Here is a 20537-nt window from a genome sequence, read left to right on the forward strand (position 1 = left end):
CTGGCAGGCGAAGCACCGTGGGCGACTTCCTGCCCTTCGAACCTGTATACGTCTCCCCTGCTCGACCCCATTATCATATCGTTGTCCTTTTTCCTTCGGTTTCCACCCACGTTTCGTGCAGTTGCGCTGGACATGCTACCCCATTTCCTACAGCACGAAGCAGTGTGTTGAGACCAAGCTGCGTGGTAAGAAACGAACTGTTAGAGGAAGTAACTGTCGAGCCGAGCTTCAGTGTGGAGAGTAAATAGTGATCTTATGAATTTTTTTTTATATCTCAGACAGACACTTAAATTGTTATTCAACTAATAGTGAAAATATTATTTAATAAATAAAATGCTGCTATCTTTTCCGGAACTGTTTACCCTCACTTGAAACAATATATTTCTAGACAACACAACGACGACCGCACAGACTTCCTAACACAAAAAGTGTCGATGTTTTGGGTACTGACATCTGCTCTCTTCTTCAGGCACAAAAAAAAAACACACTGATGTCTTAGTGTTGTCCCGGATATCTGTTTATATTATCGTTTGGTTTGTCTGTTTGTCGCTATGTTGTCCAAGGTTGTTGCTTTGTATCCTTACTGTGTTATCCGTGCTGTAAGGTTTTTTTCTGACTAAATTTCTTCCACGGAATTGTTTGAGCCATCTATGCAAATATTTGACAGCTGAATTCGGCTTCTTCTCCGTGTATTAATATAGCCTATTTACTTTTGTTGCGCATTCTTGAGGTTATTTTCTATGACATACAGTTGTTAACCAGCAATTGCATTTATTCATTTTTTTAAATATAAAGTAACTGTCCCTCAATGAACAAATCCTAAAGAAGAAGAAAAATTGTAAAGCAGCAAAGAATCCTAAAGAAACCATATATCTGTGTAAGATATTTTGTCCGAACCGTTGACTTTTTGGGGTTAGAGTTTCTGGTTAGTGAGCCAAAGGTTTCGGGCTCGATTCCCTTTCTGGTTAGGGATCATTAACTTGTGGAAACTTTCCTTCCTAGATAAAGAACACGGTACTATGTTTTTCCTTTAACATCATATTACGGAATGGAATGGCAAACCTTTGCAGAATCACTCTGCATATAAAACTCCAAGTGCGCCAAACGGCGGTAGCCTATTTTATGCCTACATGCTCGGGCGCGAGTATCGAGGACTTATCATTATCATCTATATCATCATCATCATCATCATAATCCACATGTATATCGTACTGTTTCGATCGCGAGAGACAAAGCTGCGAGGCGTGCCAGTTACCGGGGTGACCTGGGGGTCCCGCACGATACCACTGACGTCATGCGCGCATACAGTTGGGGGATTAGGGCGACCGGACCTCACCCCCTGGCGCTGTTATCTATCCCTTAGAGGCCTGGGAATTCCGCGGGCTTACTGAGGCCACCACGTGGAGTGGCGTGAATAGGCGCTGTTATTCTGGATGCTTCGAGCGTCGAGTCGGCCCGGAATGACGAGCCACGTCACAACCACTCCAGTCACTTCCAGAAAGACTGCCGAGGGTATAAATTGGCAACACCTGCCTCCGCGGAAGTTCAGTTCGGAAAGTGCGAGTTGAGTGGAAGTGCGAGTCCAGAGAAGAGGGCGAGAGACCCCCATTTGCGAGCAGCGGGACGCGGAGCGATGGGACCGTGCGAGTGCGACTGAGTGGCGCGAGACTGTGTGTGTGTACAGATGCGAGGTAAGGGGCGAATCACTGTTGAGCCTAGCTCCGTAGTGCGAACTGCGGATATATATTTAGCGATTAATGATCAGACATTTTCAAGTGCGAGTGACTTGTAAACAGACATTTTTAAGTGCGAGTGATTTGTGAATTGACATTTAGTGTAGTGATTTAATTAGTAATGTCACTATTAGTAGAAAATAAAACTGTGTAAAATTAATGGGGATATCCTTACGAACACGTTTTCCACACTTATAACCATACATTTGGAAACATATAATTGTGGTACAATGTAAGGAAGATAGTTTGGCTTTTCAGCTGTGTATTCGCACTGTTGCATTATGTTTTTTTTTCCTTGGAAATATTTTCCGGGTGAATTTTTCGCAGAGAAACAAATGTATATTAGCTGCCTGGTATGTGTGTGCGTTGTCCCATTACCCAGTTCAATATGCCGTGATAATCTTATTAATGACTTTCTGGGCGAAGGTACTGCCCGACCTCATTACAGATTTCATCAGTTGGGCGTTACGTCCGTCGTTCATTTTACTTGTTGTCACTCACGCCTCGCTTTACACTAACATTCGCCATGCATTATCCAAGGAAATTTCATATTTGAAAAAAAAAAAATAGTCTCTGAGAATCTGTGTGCGAACTCGATTGAAATAATAATAATCTTCAAAAGTCACGCGTTTGGCTCGTGAAAAACTCATATTACAATTTGGAATAATCAACTTTTTTTAAATTCAATGTATATCTTCAGATCACACGGTCACCATGACATCCACCTGTCGTGCTAGATGTCGTGCGTGTGGACACGTCGTGTTATTTCCCGTCTCATTTAGCGACGAATATCAACGGGAAACAGAGCAGAGATTTTTTTTCCATTCCTTTACTGTGCATTTTGGCCTGATGAGTTTTCTCGAAAAGGCTCCCTTGATGGTAATAATGGCTCGCGAGTTGACACGCTCTGTGATTATGTTTAAGTTCCACATGTCTACTCTTCAGGGCTTGTAATCACTTTCAATGTTCCACTCGTTCCTCAGCAACACTGGTCCTTATTTGAAGGGTGGTGGTTCTATGGTAGGTACTAAAAACTAGAATAAAACTGGAAAGATAAAAGAATAATCTTCTCAGGTCGTACCTGACTTTTGCAGTCATTTAATTTTATTTGTAAAAGTATGTTATTTACAATTTGTTAATGATACTGCTTAAGGGCCCGCCGAGCTTCAGAAGAAACCACGCGTTTTTAAAAATACTCAAGAAATCCGAGTCGAGTCTGTTTACGAAAAGCATTTAAGAACTTGCTGAGGGTGGATGAGTATTTCTCTTTTAGAAACTAATTTTTCAACTCTGTTTTTTTGAGAGTACTGAAAATGGGTGAAACAAGTGTTTTCAGAATAATATGTAGTATGAAAATCGCCGTGAAGAATTTGAAAGCACTCAAGGGACTTACGAAACACATTTATCTCCATTTCTCTAATACCTAATTTAATTGTTACCTGTTACCATTAAATTTCATAGTTGCTCTATCCACGACGAGAAAACTACGCGCCAGTTAACAGCCTTGCACTTAGAGGCGACACCGCGCTAGAAGCACCAGCGAGCGTCATACCATACTTATCATCCCGCCTCACCAACAAAAATATATCTCTGATAAGGTGGGCACCTTTGTTTAACTTCTGTGGCGTTAAAGAAGCCTTTTAAGTATATATTATTATGTTTTAACATTTCGGACTCCCTATTTAACTGGGATGTTTGAATTTCATATCATCCGAAAACCCACTGGCATCCTGTCTCCTACACTGTCAAAAAAAAATTACTTTGAAGTTATGAACAAAAAGTTTCAAATTATCCAGTGATCTTCGTAAATTTACGATTATCTTCGCAATTTTATAACTACTGAGTGCATTTAATTTGAACATTAATCAACACCAATAATCATAGGCCTATTATGTAAACAAAAAATTCAAAATAATTTTGTGTTACAGTGAAAAACTTATTTTTTCTAGCACATATATGTTAGCCTTGTTTACAAAGAAACACAGAACCCAGAAGTTGAAATATATCTTAGTTTTTTGTAAAGCTCCAGTTGTCTAAATATTAACACGAGCTCTGTTGTAAACTGTATTTCTTACACTTAATGCGTTTACTTATTTACTATGCAATGTTTCATTTTTAAAATAATATTTTATAGGAATCAAAATAATTAAACATAAGACTGTTAATTATTTGATATGTTTACACTTTCAAAGGGTCCTGACTCACAAGAAAAAAAAAACTAAAAATGATTTAAGTGTTTTCCTTATTCGAGATGTGACTGTAGAACTCTCTCAAGGCACACGGAGATGCAAGATCGGTGACCAAGAATTCACTTGAAAAACACCAACTCGATCAACTCAAGTCTTCGAAAAGGCAAGTAGTCTACATTCTGCTTTAAGCCGGCGAGCTTTCTCAGTGTGCTCCTGTTTGCTCCCCCAAAATGAAATAGGTACAGTGTAAAACATTTTTAATTTTACTCATAACGTACTTTAAAGGAACGTTTATATTCTTTCCATTGACTTCACCGTACGTAATTTATGGTAAACTTACATTAATATTTCTCAATAAAATTGTTTTGCTAATATTTTCCCCAGTTCATTTATTCCACTACACGTACTAACACTAACTTTTGAAGAGGAATAAATTTACTTCCGTTACTTACTAGAAATGTGTGATAACAATTTAATTGGCTGGTTGTTCCATTTAGTGCGTGTTAACTGAAAAATAATTGCACTCACTGTATCTTATCTTACGTAATTTTAAGAATAATTTCTTAAGGTAAATAAAATAAACAGACAAAAGCAAAACAGAAAATTAAGAGGTGATGCGATCTTACAGGCGCGAACGGCCAAGAATTCGTGTTTTTTAATAAATATTATATTAAACAATTTTTTTCCAAATAATTGTTTCTTACTGTGTAATTCCGCGGTAAATGAAAAGAAAAGACACGTGTGTCCACACCTCGGTGTTAAAGCAAAACCACAATGCTTAGAGACAGTTACTTTGGAGGAAGCGAATGACGCGTGGGAGGGCAGAGCCCAGCGGCAGTCTGTAAATTCACGGTGGGTCGTCTGCGGCTCTGAGCGTTGAGGCACGCCCATGATGGTTAGCCGCCATCTTACAGATTAGCACCGAGACAGTGTCGCCTTAATGATCTACCGTAATTTCATATTATTGTCATGTATCTGCGCGTGGCATACATCAATAATAACGCTAAATATAATTCTGAGTGTCCTCTGTGATTTTCTAACTCTTCCACATTACATATTTTAAGTTAGAAAATGATATACCTAAACCAAATTTAACATTTAAAAAAAATGGGTGTGCTTGCTTGCCTGTCTGTCTGTCGAAAATGATTGAACTCAAAAATTGCTGATGCCACCACTGCAATCTCTAGAACAACCGCTATCCATTTTTTTTCTCCTAACCTAAATTAAACTAAGTATAAGTATTGGTTGGGCTAGGCCCGGGCTAGGGAAGACTTCAAGTGCGTCTCAGGCCGAAGCCTTATCATGTGCGGTTTCAACCCCGCTGGAAGGGTAGCATGCATCATGAGCTTGTTGGGGACTGGGTAGCTATCGCAGCGACTGATGTCATGACTTAACTCCCCTATCTTTATTCGAGACTAACACTAGTTAAGTTGGACCCAGGTAAAACCTGCATCGGCACAGGAAGAACCCTTAAGCACAGTCATGCGAGTGCAATATGGCATGCATCAAGCGAGCAGGTTAATACGGGACGAAAGAGGATGGTCCTGAAGTTTCTACAGTGCAAGGATTCGGCACTTGGACGCCGTGGTCTGCATTATTTCGTTGGCCGCTCTTTGGTTGAGAAGCCAATGGCTCATGCGCCCTTATCGGTGGGCGATGAACTCTACTTGTAGCCAGTATCTGTAACTTGTTAGAAGAATGAAACCCTCGCCCTACGGACACATCAGACGAAGTCAATATGTTTTCCTGTGAGGAATGTATGTTCTTGCTAATGACAAACACTGGAAAACATTCACCATTTTGGAAACAGAGCCCCATTCACACCTTCCTTGTCACAGCCAGTGCTTCTGCTGTTTAGCATGATCTGATTGGATGAGAATCATTGGAGCGGTCTTTGACAGGCATTATTTTATGGCGCAAATCTGTATCCTTATATGCACCTCCCTTTTTTTTTAATTTCAGATAAAAAAAAATATTTTATTTACTTTTGATTTAATTCCGTGTTTACAACTCACAGGGAAGGGTAGAGTTCTTTTGAAGAACCATTTCTTGAAAATCGTTATAATTTCGTTATTAAAAGCAATAAACGGTCATAGTTTGGTCTAACTTAATAGCGCTAGTTAATACTTAAGAGACTAAAATCCTCTAACCAGCGAGTTAATACCGAAATCTTGTTTACCAGAACATCTTCTCATCTTTGCCTGCGGATGACATAATAACACGTCATCAGTATTTAAACTCTCGAAAACGAGCGGAAAATCATGGTTAATTTTGGTAAAGAAAGATTGACAGATTTCTGCCCGGAGAAGGTTCCGATCGGGTTTCTGCCGGGCGACAGTCTCATTCACGAGCGAAGAAACCGGTTTCGGTGATTAAAAAAAAAACCAGGCCGCGGGTTACGAAACGAGGATGCAGGCTGTTCGTAGACGGTCGTCGCGCACTTGCAGGTCAGACTGTACTGTGGGACAAGTTGGTTGTCTTCCCCTCTTCCACCACCTCTATAGAGTTTTTTTTTTGTACCCGTTTCTTCTTCGTCCGGTAACTGGTTCAGTGGCCCTGCAGGTGGAGAGCAGGAACACCACCACCACACCGCCCCACCGCGCCATCCTTCCCAGGCGACCGCCTCCCCTACTCCCTCCCCTCGCGCGCTCCGAGGCCGGGCCTTGCCGCCTGGCGGGTCTTCAGTCAGCATCTGGCGGTCTCGCGCGCCGTGTGGTTCGCTCCGCAGACACGGTTCACAACGCCCTCTCGGATACGAGTGTTCCTCCCTCCCGCGTCGCCCCGTTGAAGATGTGTTTGCCGCAATGTGTGGTGCGCCGTGTTGTGTGTATCTGTGTTGCGGTGTTCTAGTGCTGCTGCTCTGCCACGGTAAGGCGTGCTTCCGTCCACGGACCGTCTCTTGTTTACCACGCACGTAGTTCTCTCCCCCGGCCGTCGACGACTGCGGATTACTGCTACCTCGGCGTCCGTCGGTTTCTTTAGTGGAATGTGCTGCGTGATCGAAGTGGTTGTTTGTTCCCCTTGTTGCAAACAAGTGTTTCAGCTGGAGGGTTGTTACCAGTGAAACGAATCACACGCATTTACTATGCCTAGTTTAATGCTTTGAAAAAATACAAACCCGTGTTCTTTCCATAGAGTGTTTTCCCATCTATCGTGCGTCTGGGTTTTTGCGGTTGTTAACGTATTCGTATCTTTCACAGAAGCACTCTTTTTTTTTTTTTTTTGCAGAGAATCTATTTTTTTTTCCTTATTGTTTCCTCGTTTCACCGGAACAACAAGCAAATTGCCTACTCATTTGTACCGAGCTTATAAATTCACGAACTCAGTAGCTATGCTGCTGCACAGGCATTAAGAAGTGATCCAATGCTGGGTTCAGCTTTGTTCCACAGTGTTTACATTCTGTTTAAATAATTCTGTTTGTGCAACTTCAAGCGAACTAACAGAATAATTTTGCTTTGGCTGCCTCTGAACTAATTCAGCCTTCAGTAGATACGTTTTGAGCACATTCGTAACATGTTTCACACGTAGGGAATAAACAGTAATAAAATTAAGATTAAGTTTTTTTTTTTTTTGGTTTTCAACGTGATACGACGGGTTAATAAAAATATTTACAGGACCTCTGAGCTAATATTCATAGTTTTATCAGGCATAGTTCGTTGCAAAACTTATAACTCGTCGCTACCTAAGAGTCGTTTAGATCTTTTTTAATGGATCGAGTAGTTTTTTTCATTCCTAAACAAATATAGTTATTATGATACGCATTCAAGCCCTTGCATGACAAGAAGGGATGGAAGTTATCTGCGAGGAAATGAGGAATTTTTTTCGAGGGCGGTATTGTACAGGCTCCAACTAATACATATGTTCATGTTCGTATATTCGAAATAAAATTCTGTACTTTTCGAAAAGATTCTTTTGAAAACCGTACGTTTTTCGAGATAAACCTGAATATTTCTTACGAAAATTGGCTTTTAATTTTTATAATTTGTTAGGTGTTTCATTCAAGCAATTTTTTTGTAACCACGGAAAATATAATCGCATATTCAATAATTGTACTTTATTATTTTTAATATGCTTATTAATGTGCGCAGTTGATACTGGGAAGCTATTCAGGGAAGGGTTTGCATGTAACTTTAACTATTTATTAGAGGTACTGGGACAACACAAAGCATAAATTCCCGGGTAAGAATTCGTACCCAGTATTACTGCGAATACTAATTTGTAGTGATACAGTTCACGTAAATGTACAAATTTACGGACATCGCGTGGATATTTCTGTTCCTTTTACAAAAAAACAATTACGGTGTACTGCTTTTGAAGTTTTTTTTTGTTTTTTTTCGCGGGACGCGTGTCCAGTAAGTTTCTCGGGTTGATTGGCGAGCAGGCCCGCGGGGTGGGTGTTGCTTGGCAACCAGCAGCGCACACACGGAGGAGCGGGACCTACCCTACCCTCGACGCTTCTGAGAGAGAGAGAGAGAGAGAGAGAGAGAGAGAGAGAGAAGGAAACGCAATACATGATTCACGGAACTTTTAACTGACACCAGTTACAGCGTAACTAGTTCGAACGTCAGTGAACCCCTGTTGAACATCTACCACCATTATACCGTCGACTCACCGTTCAGACGTCTCTCCCGCTGCGGCTACAACTTAGCAGCGTTTTTATTCTTTCGACCGGTTTTCTAAGAGCGCGCGATGCATGTCTCAAGAATGCACTAAGTGAATTTATCAAAATCTTACATTTAAACAATTAATATTGAAGAAATCAACCGGTAGAACCGATCCGGTTCAACCGCGTCGTCTGACACCGGCCTAGCACCGCATAGACCTTGAGTCGATCGTCACATTTTATTACACCATTCTATTCTCTACATAAAATATATGTTGGCATTAGCTAAACATTTCACTTGTAAGAAGGCGCTAATGGTTGTAACGAATTTTCTAAACTAATGGCCAACTTAACGGAACGTATTTCAAAACCGTTAAAATTATCGTTAATTTGGTGCAACGTTATTTACCTGAGGTTAAATTCAAGCGGGTTTAAGTTAGTGTGTGTGGGTATATGTATATATAATGATTACATTGCATCTAAAGGAATAGGCTTAAATTCAAGTGATATACTGTGAAGTTTATCATTACGAATAAATGGATACCGTTAAATGGTTAGGAATATGACCTAAAGTGATTATCATGAGAGGTACGCGCTCTTTAAAATAATAAATTTAAAGTATTTCATTATAGATCTATTAGGTAATTGCAAAAAAAATTGTATTTATAATTTTATTATTAATGTTATAAATTTTAGGGTGTGAAATGGAAAATATGTTGCGTTTGTTGTAACAAACATTTGAAACGGTTACCGTAGATTGATGAGGGGGGGGGGGGATATAGGCTGTTTGGGGTTGTTTGTTTTTCTGTCAGCTATGGAACCATATAAGAGTCAAATTTACAATAAACAATAACTGTTAACAACTGTTAAGTTAAAATGCACACGCATCATCGACTGCTACCGCGGTAAAGAAAAAAAAATAACTTACGAGTTGTTTAGCGAACAAAGGCGTAGGCATCAATCCGAAATTAATTGTTTTTGATTTTTTTTTGAGGCTCTCGTAATTCCTTTAGTAAAAAACTTATGTTACATTGATTTTTCTATTTTAAGCGCTCATTGAAGTTTTCTCACAGAATCTGTACCTACTATGACTTCAGGATATTTATATCTGTACAGGTTTATTTGGCACAAAAATCTGAGTCCGCTATTAGCGTAATGACAATGAGCTTTAACCTTAATTTGTGACTTACACCGATTAAAAAAAAAGTAAGGGGTAATTCACGTTTGTCTTATGAGCGTGATCCCAGCGTTGATGTACCTTTTTTTTTGTCATAAAGTATGAAAAAGCGTCTGCGTAAAAACGGGAAAACGTAGATCTGCGATGGTTTACAAAATCACAAGATTTCGTCAGCATCGTGAACCACGGTAGACTACTTACGTTGGTTAGTCCAAATGTACTGTCGGGATTTGTCTCTGGAGCACACATCTAACCCAAGCATAATGTATATTCAAACCGAGAGTGCAGAAGGCGTGAAAATGATCCCGCGGGGGGCGGGGGTTGTGGTTCGTTGGCGAGCGTGTCGCTAGGCGGGGCGGGCAGGTGTATGCGAGGCGGCTCGGACCCTCCGTTCCCCCAGAGCGACCCCGAGAGCGCTGCTTGCTCGCCGCACCGGCAACCAAGCCTGGGGAACATTCCTTCTTTTTTTTCCCTTAACTTAATTGGTGGAGGGGCCCTCCTGGTCAGGGATGTATCTGTGTGAGCCAGGAAAAATCGCGGTGTTGCCGTATCGCCTGTAAGCGCAAGTTTTCTCGTTGTGCATAGGGCAACTATAAAAATTTGAGCTTTGACCTTAACATTTATATGAGAGAGAAATGAAGGTTAATGTGTGATGCAAGTCCCGTAAGTGCTTTCAAGAATCTGCACCGGTTGTTTTATGCCTAGAAATGACCCTGAAAACACGCCTTGTAGCCATTTTTTTTAAATCTTCTAAAAACACCATTTAAAAACTTAATCCGGAAACAAAACTACTTATCGGCCCTCAGTGAATTCTTAAATTCTTTTCGTGAACAGACCCCACTCGAATTTTTTCATCAGTTCTCAAAACACGTGGTTTTTCCTGAAGAACGGCATACCGTATGTGTGCCCGGGAAGGCGGGGTTCTTAATATCTTCATAATGTTTTAAATTTATATTTAATTGAATAAAAGGCCAAAAGTACTTAAATGTCACTAATAATCCTTAAAAAAAACTCTTAAAAACACTTATAGGGCGCAAATAAGGTATAAATGTGGGTATTTTAATGCTCTTTTGTTTCCTACTTGGCAGCAAACACCACTGGGCGCATTCACAGTACAGTCGACAAATTTTGGGCCACGTTATCAGTTTTTTATGTATAAAAAAATTTGTGCGTGGAGTCCACGCTCAACAGAAGTGAAACTTCTTGCTTACTATATAATTAGGTATAGGCCGAGGTCGCAGATTATATATATATATATATATATATATATATATATATGCAAGTATGTGAGCGCTAAATTGTGCTATTGCACAAGTATGCGATATGTGAAAGTATGTAAGTGTGCAAGCATGCAAGTGTAAAGAATGCAGTGTGCAAGTAAGCGAGAATGCAAGTACACAAGTATGCTAGTGTGCAAGTATGCTACATCATTTCTACCTTTCCCCTGCCGTCTCTTCTACCGGTCCCCCCCCCCCCCCTTCCGAACAAAACAAGGAAGTTTCAATTCAAAAACGTTTTGAATTCGTTTTTCATAATTATTAGGATATCTCCTTTAAACTAAAAACGTGTGTTTTACTGTCTTACTTCGAACTTATAAAGAAAATGAGTGATCAAATTAAATTTTAGGGCTATAAATTTTAGATAGACACTATGCTAGGGTTAAATGTGTGTTCCAGAGGTAATTCTGGACAATAAGAGCTTGTCTGTAAGGATTGAACTAATCAATGAAACTATTTTTTGGGCATTAACTATTTAACTTTTTTTTTGTTTTTGAGGTATTATGTGATAGCGGTGAATGCGATGAAGTAAAGGGTCTTTAAAAACGCCATAATTTTTGATTGCACAAGATGTTACGAACCACAAGGGACCTACTTGCGTCTCAGGCCGAAGTCTATACGTGTAGTCATGCTGGGATTAGCTATGCAGAGAGAGGGGCGCATGGGTTAGAGATAGCCATTCTTTGCTTCCATTTTTTTCATCAACAGCAAGTGGAAGATCTTTTTCAGCAGTGACATTAATAAAAAGTAAATTTATAAGGAAGCTACAAACTCCTTTGGTTTATTTATAATGGACCACATTTTACAAATTAATGTATATCTATATTCATCAGCTGATTTTACAACACTTAAATTTAGCAAACTCTAACCTAAATAAAACTAAGTGTGTTTGTTTGGAAGGGGTCTGGGTCTCAGCCATGCAGAAAGTGTAGCATGCATCGTGTGCTTTGTTTGGGGATTGGCCAGCCATGACAGCGATTGATGCCATGACTAACTCCCCTCATTTTCAATTCTAGACTAAAACTAGTCAAGTTGGGCCCAGGTAAAACCTGAACAGACACGGGGGAAAAATCCTGGGCTCATTCGTGTGGAGTTAAGTAGTGCAAGCATTAAAGCAGGCAGGCAGATTCAATACAGTACAAGAAGGATGGTCCGGGAAGAAGACTTGGTCATGGGGCAGAAAGGTTTCAACCATGCTGGGGTCATGAGCTTGGACCTTTGCGGTAGGCTTTTAGTCTTTGCGCGCGTCTGGATTGGTACCAGTGACGCATGCGCAGTTGAGAGACTTCATTCCTTCGCCCTCTCGCGACTGCCGGTCAGCTCGTGTGCTTGAGACTAGGAAGAAGAAAACAAGATGGCGTTTGAGCACACGTGAGAAACAAAGAACAGCCGGTGTTCCGTAACCTCCATCAGAGTGCTGAAAGAACAGGAGTGTCCGTGGAATGTGGCGCTCGCACAAAGGAGCGCACCTGGCCAGTGCTGGTGACCGCCAACCAGCTGTCGCCCGGGAGCCCGCCCTGCCCGGGGACATCCCACCAGTGGCGTAGCCAGGATTTGTGTATGGGGGGTGTTAAGAAGCATGCCCCCCCCCCCCCGTATTAAAGCGGGGTGGTCCGGGGGTCCTCCCCCGGGAAAATTAGGATTTTAAGGTGTAAAATAGTGATATTTTAGCAATCTCGGTACTAAAATTTAAATATTGTAATGGTAAAATTTTTTATTAATTTTTAATATGAAATTTGTTTGAGTGATGAATAAGAATTTTATTTAAAGAATTGTGCGAAGGGGAGGGGGGTGTTGAACCCCTAACCCATCCCTCCCCCCCCCCCCCCCGGCTACGCCCCTGCATCCCACCACACTGCGTCGCCAGTCGTAGTAAACACGAGTGTTCCGTGGTCGGTATCACAACCCTTACAGAACATGATAAGCGTATTTATCAAAAGACTTGTAACCAAGAGCGCAAAAATCTGTAAGGCTCGCAAGAAAAAAAAAGTGTGGGGGGGGGGGGGATTTGCGTAGAGGAATCAGAAAAGACATCTCATTATAGGCGATTTAGACCTATATTGATACAATAAGCGGAAAATAAATATAATGTTAAAAACCTTTTCCTTAAAACGTGGTTTTTGCATTACGATTGCCTGCACGATGTTAGGCTTTTAAATACCAAAAGGGGAAAGAGGGAGTCGGTCTGTACGCCCGTACCCATAACTAAAGCCACGGTTATTCGCGCATTCATTTCACCCCATGCTAGAAGCAATTTGGCTATATACAAAATTTCTTGAAGTACTAATTGGTGGGTAACATGGTCACGTTCTTTTTGCGGGTTGCGTGTGACTGGATAACACTTCTTCCTCCTTGCTTTTAATTACCCAAGGGTCATTTGTAACAGCGTACAACTTCGGAAAAAACTGTACGTGCACTATTTATCTGGCTTTATTAAGTAATAATTAATAGGCTTGTTATAGATCCCACTTCATTCATATACCGATAAATTTTTTGTAAATGTATGAGTATTAATGAAACATTTGCTGTCTATGTACAGGTTACATTGTGAAGTGTAGTTTACACTGTTAGTTTAACAGTGAAAAACAAAACTAATAGATGTTTTTCTTTTCTTTTGCAGGTGAGTTGAGATTCCATGTCCCGCCCTCATTGATAGTGCGGTACCAAGGAGTTTGTAAGTGTTGAGAATATTTTAATATGAATTCTTCCCTCTGCTTGAGCGGAATAAATTGTTTGTGGAATGTATTTCGTTTAAAGTGTGTGTGTATATATGTGTGTGTGTATATATATATATATATATATATATATATATATATATATATACATCGCCTGATGCATATTTTGATGCTACACAAATTGGAAAAACCACTATCCGAAAAATACAATTTTAAGTTCGAATGATATATGGCAACAGCTCAAGCAGTTGGTGTGTGCTAACCCCCTCCAAAAAAAAATTGTTGTACTGAAAACTTTTTCAAGAATTGTAGGTGATAGCGAATAAACCATTGTTTCTTCAGTTTAAGTAATTAAGAGCATAGTTGTGTATTTGCTTCGGACCAGGGTGCCCGATGCGCGGTTGCGGGCGTGTAGCAAAGAGTACATACAAGGATTATTAGAGTTGTAACACAGCATGATTTCAAGAGAACCTTAATCGTACTCATTTTTTGTTGCATTCTCAAAACATTCTCAAAATAAGCACTGCGGTACTGCCAATCAAAAAACTCAAGACTAGCCAAAATTATTGACGAAATAAGTTTTGCACGATTTGTCAACATAATTTTAAATTTCAAGTTGTTAGAACAATATTCGTAATATACATAATAAAAAAAAAGTTGTGAAACTTTGATGTCTGATAAAGTAAAAGAGTTCCGAAATGTTGATGTCTGATAAGTAAACTTCAAGTTTAGAGGATTAATTTTTACCTTTGAGATTGCGAGACTTGGGTTGTGAGCGGCGAGTAACTCGTTTTCCCATTCGAGTAGTTTGGGGGGTTGGGGTTGCGGGGTTGACGCCGCGCAGGCTCGCTGCTTGCGGGGCACCCGGTGGTGCGGCCAGGTGGCGGTTGCGTGTATATTCAACGAGCCCGCGGGAGAGGCGCGGCAAGAAGTCCTCCCCTCCACGCCCCCTCCCCAACTCTCTTCCCACCCCTCCCCCCCCCTCACGTGAACCTTCTCTCGCCGGACCGCGGCAGCCGGCAGGCAGGCGTTCGAGTGGCCGTCGGCCCCGAGAGGAAGCGACCAGTTTGACGAGGGTCAGAGAGTGGGGGGAAGGGCTTATGGGCGAGGGGAGGGAGGGGAGAACCGGCTCTGGTCCATGGAGGGGGAGGGGTCGCGTGTCCGGAGCGTGGCGCGCCGCGCGCCGGGGTCCAGCCAAGGTTATTGCCTATTTCGGAGCTCTCTCTCTCTTGTTCACTCTTCCTCACTCACTCTCTCTGCTCCTTTACCACCCGCGCCCCGGGAGAGGCCAGCGGGCTGATTACGAGCACACATTTTGCGTTATAAGTTGCGATAAATAACGAAGGTTTGCGAAGAATATCGCAGGAACCAGCAACGTGATTACGAACACATCCTGTTTCGTTAAACTTCGAATATTGATGACGTTGTGGCGGTATATATCGCAAACTTTGATTACGAGCACACTTTTCAAGTGATATTTATCGCACCGTAGCTACGTTATATATCACGAGCATTTCAACTGGTGATACGAAGCGAATGTGAGGTAAGTGATATAATTACTCTTAAAAATAATGTCCTCCCGTCCTAAAAACGTCATTATAATCGAACATTATTGTTTTAAATATAGTCGAGTTTGATGTAAAGCGATGAAGTTAAACGTAAACAATTGTTTTAGGTTAGTGTGTGCATATTTAACACGCGAACATTATTCTTAACATGCTATTTCTGTTTATTAATTGTACCATGGGATCATTGTTTTCAATGCATAGTTTGTGTGGAATAATTATGAAGTGGTTTAAATACGATCAAAGTAGGTAATAAGAATATTAATAAATGCTGTGTCATAGCTTATCAAATTAATCCTAACCTAAAGAGCGATATTATTTACACGCACATTATAAACTCAACATAGCTATAAATAGTTCAAATAGGCTACTTATGTATATTTTGTGTTCGGGTATTTGCTCAACATGCAATTTTTTTTAATCTGTGCGCTTATAGACTTCAGACAGTAAATTGTATATTTCTCTATTTAGTTTCAGAAAGCTATTTCCGGCCTCCTTGTGTGTTCAATTGTGCAAGACATTTTTCATTTGTGCTCATTCATTTACATATTGGCTCTATTACCTAAATGTGTTAACATTGGTAATTGTTAACAAGTGGGGCTGATCATAAAACAAATAACTTGATGAATAATTTATTTATGAATTCCCCTCCTTAAACAGGATGATTCTATTAAATAACATTTCGAGCTTTTATGTAGGGGAGGCAAGGCTTTATTATAAAAATAAGTTTATGAAAACGGTAATTTTGAGTTCCTATTATTAACCTTGATACTTATTTCTGTTGAGATATTTCAAGTTGTTTACTGTTTAAATTGTTGGTTATGTGTGGGTAGCTACACTTAAAATACTGCAAACCTATTCATGTCTACAGTTGGATAGATTAGCTACATTTTAAATATTGTATAATGAGGTAAATCTGGTGAAAAGCTACTTGTCCATATGTTTTTTTAAAATTATTTATTAGTTTTCAGACATTAATTCCAATAATTAACATAGGCTATCAATACTGTAACATTGTTTTACTAATAGAAAATTAAGCTTACCTCACCTAACCAACCATCCACACATATTTTGTAGTACAATTAATGTAACTAACCTAACTTAACTAACCATTCACACAGATCCACACTATTTTTTTGTTATTTTTAATTCATCTAACAAACTTAATGGTGGGAATGGCTGGTTTGATTAGGTTAATTACAAATACTTGAAAGTAGTGTAGACAGTTTATTAGGTTATGGTAGTTATATTAAATATACTGTGAACTCATTTTAACAGTTTTTAAGAATTATATATTGTAACACAGCGAACTCTAACCTAACCAACCACACTACAGTTTATACCTATTATTTTTTTTGGTAACATAACTTAAGAAACAGTTCACAAAATCACACAGTAAGTATTTTTAATGTAGCTTACTTAAGTCAACCAATCATTCTCATGTCTAAATTTTTTGATTTACCTAACCTAACAAGCTATTAAAATGGCATATTTCTAGTTCAACTGCTTGAAGAATTACAACACACTCATGGAGAATTGTTGGAAAAGAAGTCGAAAAGTTAAAATTGTTTTTAGAAATTAAAGAAAAATGAATGCAGTTATGCGTTACATCGAGGAATATTAGCTCAATAATATCATCTTAAAAATTATTTTTATTAATCAGGCCCTCTTGTTAACAATTAGTAGCCTACCAAACTATATTACACTAATTTAGTTAATGTTTGAAAATATTTCAGGTTCTACACAATGGCCTTTGCTGCCTTTCTGCTAGCTATCGAACTGGAGGAGAAGGCAGAGAAGATTGTTAAGAAACCATCAAAATCCCTTCGAATTGCCAGATTGCACCCTCATAGCAGTTGGAAAACCTTAGAAAATGAAGAAACATGAAGAAACGAGCTATGCAATTTAATAAATACTTTGTTATCAAGTTTGTTGCATTTATTAAAGAAATTGTGAAAATAAGTGTTCACTCATTTCCATGTTTGTATACAAAAAATTATTTCTTAACACAATATTTTCTCATAATTGGCAATTTTAGCACATGCCTCTAGCATGCCTTTTAACTTTTCTATAAGTTCTTTGATGCATTTTTAATCAAATTGCTGGTTACCATTTCAGAAGCACATATTCCCAATGCTTCTCATCAGCTGCCAGCTGTCTTTCTTGAATGTTGTTTATCAGCTGCCAGCTATCTTTCTTGAATGCTGCTCAACTGATCTTTTTTTTTATTATTTTTAAATTGTACTATTGATCATTACCAGTATGAATTGTATAGGTTACACTAGGTATCATAGAGGCAGAGTTATAATAAAGGAGGTGCTAATAACAAAGTACAGATTCTATAAAGTATGCTGACTAAAAGAATTATCAAGGTTTTTCCAGTCAAATATTTCACAATGCTTGTATCTAACCATTCTTTACTTTTTTTTGTGTAAACAAGATATAACATGGAAGAATTTCATTAGACTAGCTGACTATCAATGCAAGTTCCAGCAGGTACAACTGCTTGTTGTTGCTAGTGAGCCCATTTGTATACAGTATTGACATTGTTTCATGTGGACGAATATAAAAAAAATATTTTGAACTAATTTTTATTATTGTAAGTTTAGAATCAATGTAGGTATGTTTATTGAGACTGAGACAAGTACAAACAAATTAAATGACACACATTGCATTTAGCTAGATAATTCAGGAACAAATATTGACTTACTTAGTATGATTCGTCGTGCGATAAAGTTTGGTACAGCTCCATTCCTTGCACCTCCCCAGTCAACACTCTGCATCTTATGAATTTTTATCATCACTCACTGTTCTTATCTTTCTATTTATCATCAGAATAACCAATAACCATTAAATCTGTGCTTAGATGTGTGTGAACATTAAAATAAGCAATTTTTGAGCTAGTATTTAGAGATCAAATCATATCTTTCTTAAAATATGTGATGAAGCATTTAAACAGCTTATTTAACTATATTAAGTAAAATTTAACTTAAATAAAAGACTAATACAGTAAATTAATATGTAACTGATTATGACTGATGGCCATTATAACAAATATGCATAAAAAACTCTTAGGTTTCTTGGCTATCTTATGAAAAACAAGGATTGTAAGAGGTCTTGTTTTAATAATGAACCTACCAGGGGTATATGCAGGGGCAAGAGGAATATATGCCTCCCCCAAAATTCTTAAAAGAAAAATCTATATCCCCCCCCCCACCACCAAAAAAAATAAAGCCAACAGGCTAAGTGCTTCTATACCACTTTCCTCCTCCCCATCCCCCTTCCTCCCTCATAACAAAATTATGCATACACTTCTGAGTAGAACAACTTTAATTTTTTTTTTTATATGAACTATTAACACTTCCATGTTTATGCAAGTCATTTTTTTTGTGTTTCATTTTAAATGTAGCACACCTCCAATTTCTCTCTGTCAACTTTCAGGTATCTTAACTACTTAATTTTCACCACTCTTATTTTAAACCCACTACACCAATCTCAAACAACAAAATTGGAAGCATACCAGTATTGAAAAAAATATATATTTAATTTTCAAATAAATATTTGGAAAAGTATAGGATAAACAAAATGCATGACTAACACAATATAATGTCTACCAGAGGTTGAGGGACAAAACCACCTTCTAGAATCTACATCATTCCCAATGATGCTGTACCGAATATTTGGATAATTCACTGGTCAAGGCTGCTCAGAAATATAACTTGGATAATATTGCCAGCTGTTATCTTAGCAGCTATTGCTTAAGCTGCTCTTTTTATTGCAGCATATATCATGTTGATCCATTACTGAATTTAAAAAAAAATGGATTAAATAATTGGAATGCATGTACATGAGAAATTGTTCAAACTGAATATTATTTTACATATTAAACCATCAATTTCTAAACTTGCTGAGAAAAAGTAATCTATTAATTTATCTTAATGGAAAAAAAAGGGGGAGGGGAGAATTAAAATTATTGAATATTTCAAGACAGTTTTTAAAATAATTGCAGCATATTAATAATTTACATACATGTTGTATCATTAACCAACTTGAATGCCATCTTGAAAACAAAGTTGTTAACTCAGTACTTACTCTAATTACTCAGTACTTAGTTTCACTTGTTTAAGTCATTGGTGAGATTAAATTAAACAGCAATTAAAAAAAAAACATAGCAATGAACTTTCATATCCTCAGATTATAAAAAAAAACTGTTCTTACACTGAAAATTTTCAAGAACTGTTCCATAATAACTGTTTAAAATGTCAATCTTTTAAAATTGAAACATTATGGGCCTAATTTTATCCTTAGAATATGCAACCCAATACACTGAAGAGTTTAAAACAGACTTCAAAAATGAAAATACAAAAAGTAGCCCATATCTTCTCCATTGTAATTGAAGGCTGCTGCTTACATAAAAATTGTAATGCTATATTCACTAAAGAAAAAAAAAAGAAAACTAATATTTTGCCAATGGTCAATGGTTTTTAATGTCCCTAAACGTTTGTTAAGCCTCTTTGTCAGTTAAATCCACAGATACATGCAAGCTTCACATTCATTATTTGAAGAAAAATTGGCTGCAAACTCTCTGTGGCTCTTAATAAACCACACCATGATTTCTGTTGGGCAGCAGTAACTTTACCAGTGCCACTCTAAGGCTTATTTTAACTGAGAACACAAATATTCAACACAGTGTCCTCTTTAATAGCGGCATGTGCACTCTAATCAAGAAAACCACAAATTTAAATAATTTTCTGTAATTAAACTTTACCAAGTGTACGAAGGGAGTAAAAAATGTTTGAGTGACCTATAATATAAATATTAGCAAAATTATTTTTATTTACGAATGGTACTAATATCTTGGAAACATTGTTTCAAAACACTTGTATATAAAATATACGAAAGCACATGAGTATTAAAATATATTTATAAAATTTTAACTGATTAGATTACATAAACTAGAAAGCTCACCGCTGGAAATATGTTAAAAAGTGTAGTTTTTATTAGGTATGCTAATAACCACTTAAATATATCATTAACCACATATATGTATAACTTTGAAGTATAAGGTTATGTTTTTACACAAGCACACAAAACTTGACTAAATATTTTTTTTTAATTCCACTCTTCATATCATATCAATAATAGGTAAAATAAAAACAGACACGGGTTCGTGGTAATTAGTTGTTCCTTTAATTTTGTAACCTGTAGAGTGGCCTCATTTTCATTCTATTGAAGTTTAAACATGCTTCTCGTTCGATGTTTATCTTTACATGGCAAGACGCAGTTAGCCACAATGACGACGCTAAATCTTTAACTGC

At 38.2% G+C, this 20537-nt stretch overlaps 1 protein-coding gene and 1 long non-coding RNA gene across 3 annotated transcripts in view; both read left to right on the forward strand.

Moving 5' to 3' along the window:
- The first annotated feature begins 6611 nt into the window (after positions 1-6611).
- LOC134536593 (nephrin) overlaps positions 6612-20537 on the forward strand; it is a 271114-nt gene continuing 257188 nt past the window's right edge. For both annotated transcript variants that reach the window (XM_063376362.1, XM_063376370.1), the window contains exon 1: positions 6612-6790. In XM_063376362.1, the coding sequence (XP_063232432.1) occupies positions 6727-6790 (64 nt within the window). In that variant the 5' untranslated portion in view covers positions 6612-6726. The remainder of the gene's footprint in view (positions 6791-20537) is intronic.
- LOC134536591 (uncharacterized) lies at positions 14980-19675 on the forward strand. Its single transcript, XR_010075810.1, has 2 exons — positions 14980-15197; positions 16956-19675. It is a non-coding gene; the product is annotated as an uncharacterized LOC134536591 (long non-coding RNA).

Source organism: Bacillus rossius, chromosome 1 (genome assembly GCF_032445375.1).
Source record: "Bacillus rossius redtenbacheri isolate Brsri chromosome 1, Brsri_v3, whole genome shotgun sequence".
Classification (NCBI taxonomy): Eukaryota; Metazoa; Arthropoda; class Insecta; order Phasmatodea; family Bacillidae; genus Bacillus; species Bacillus rossius.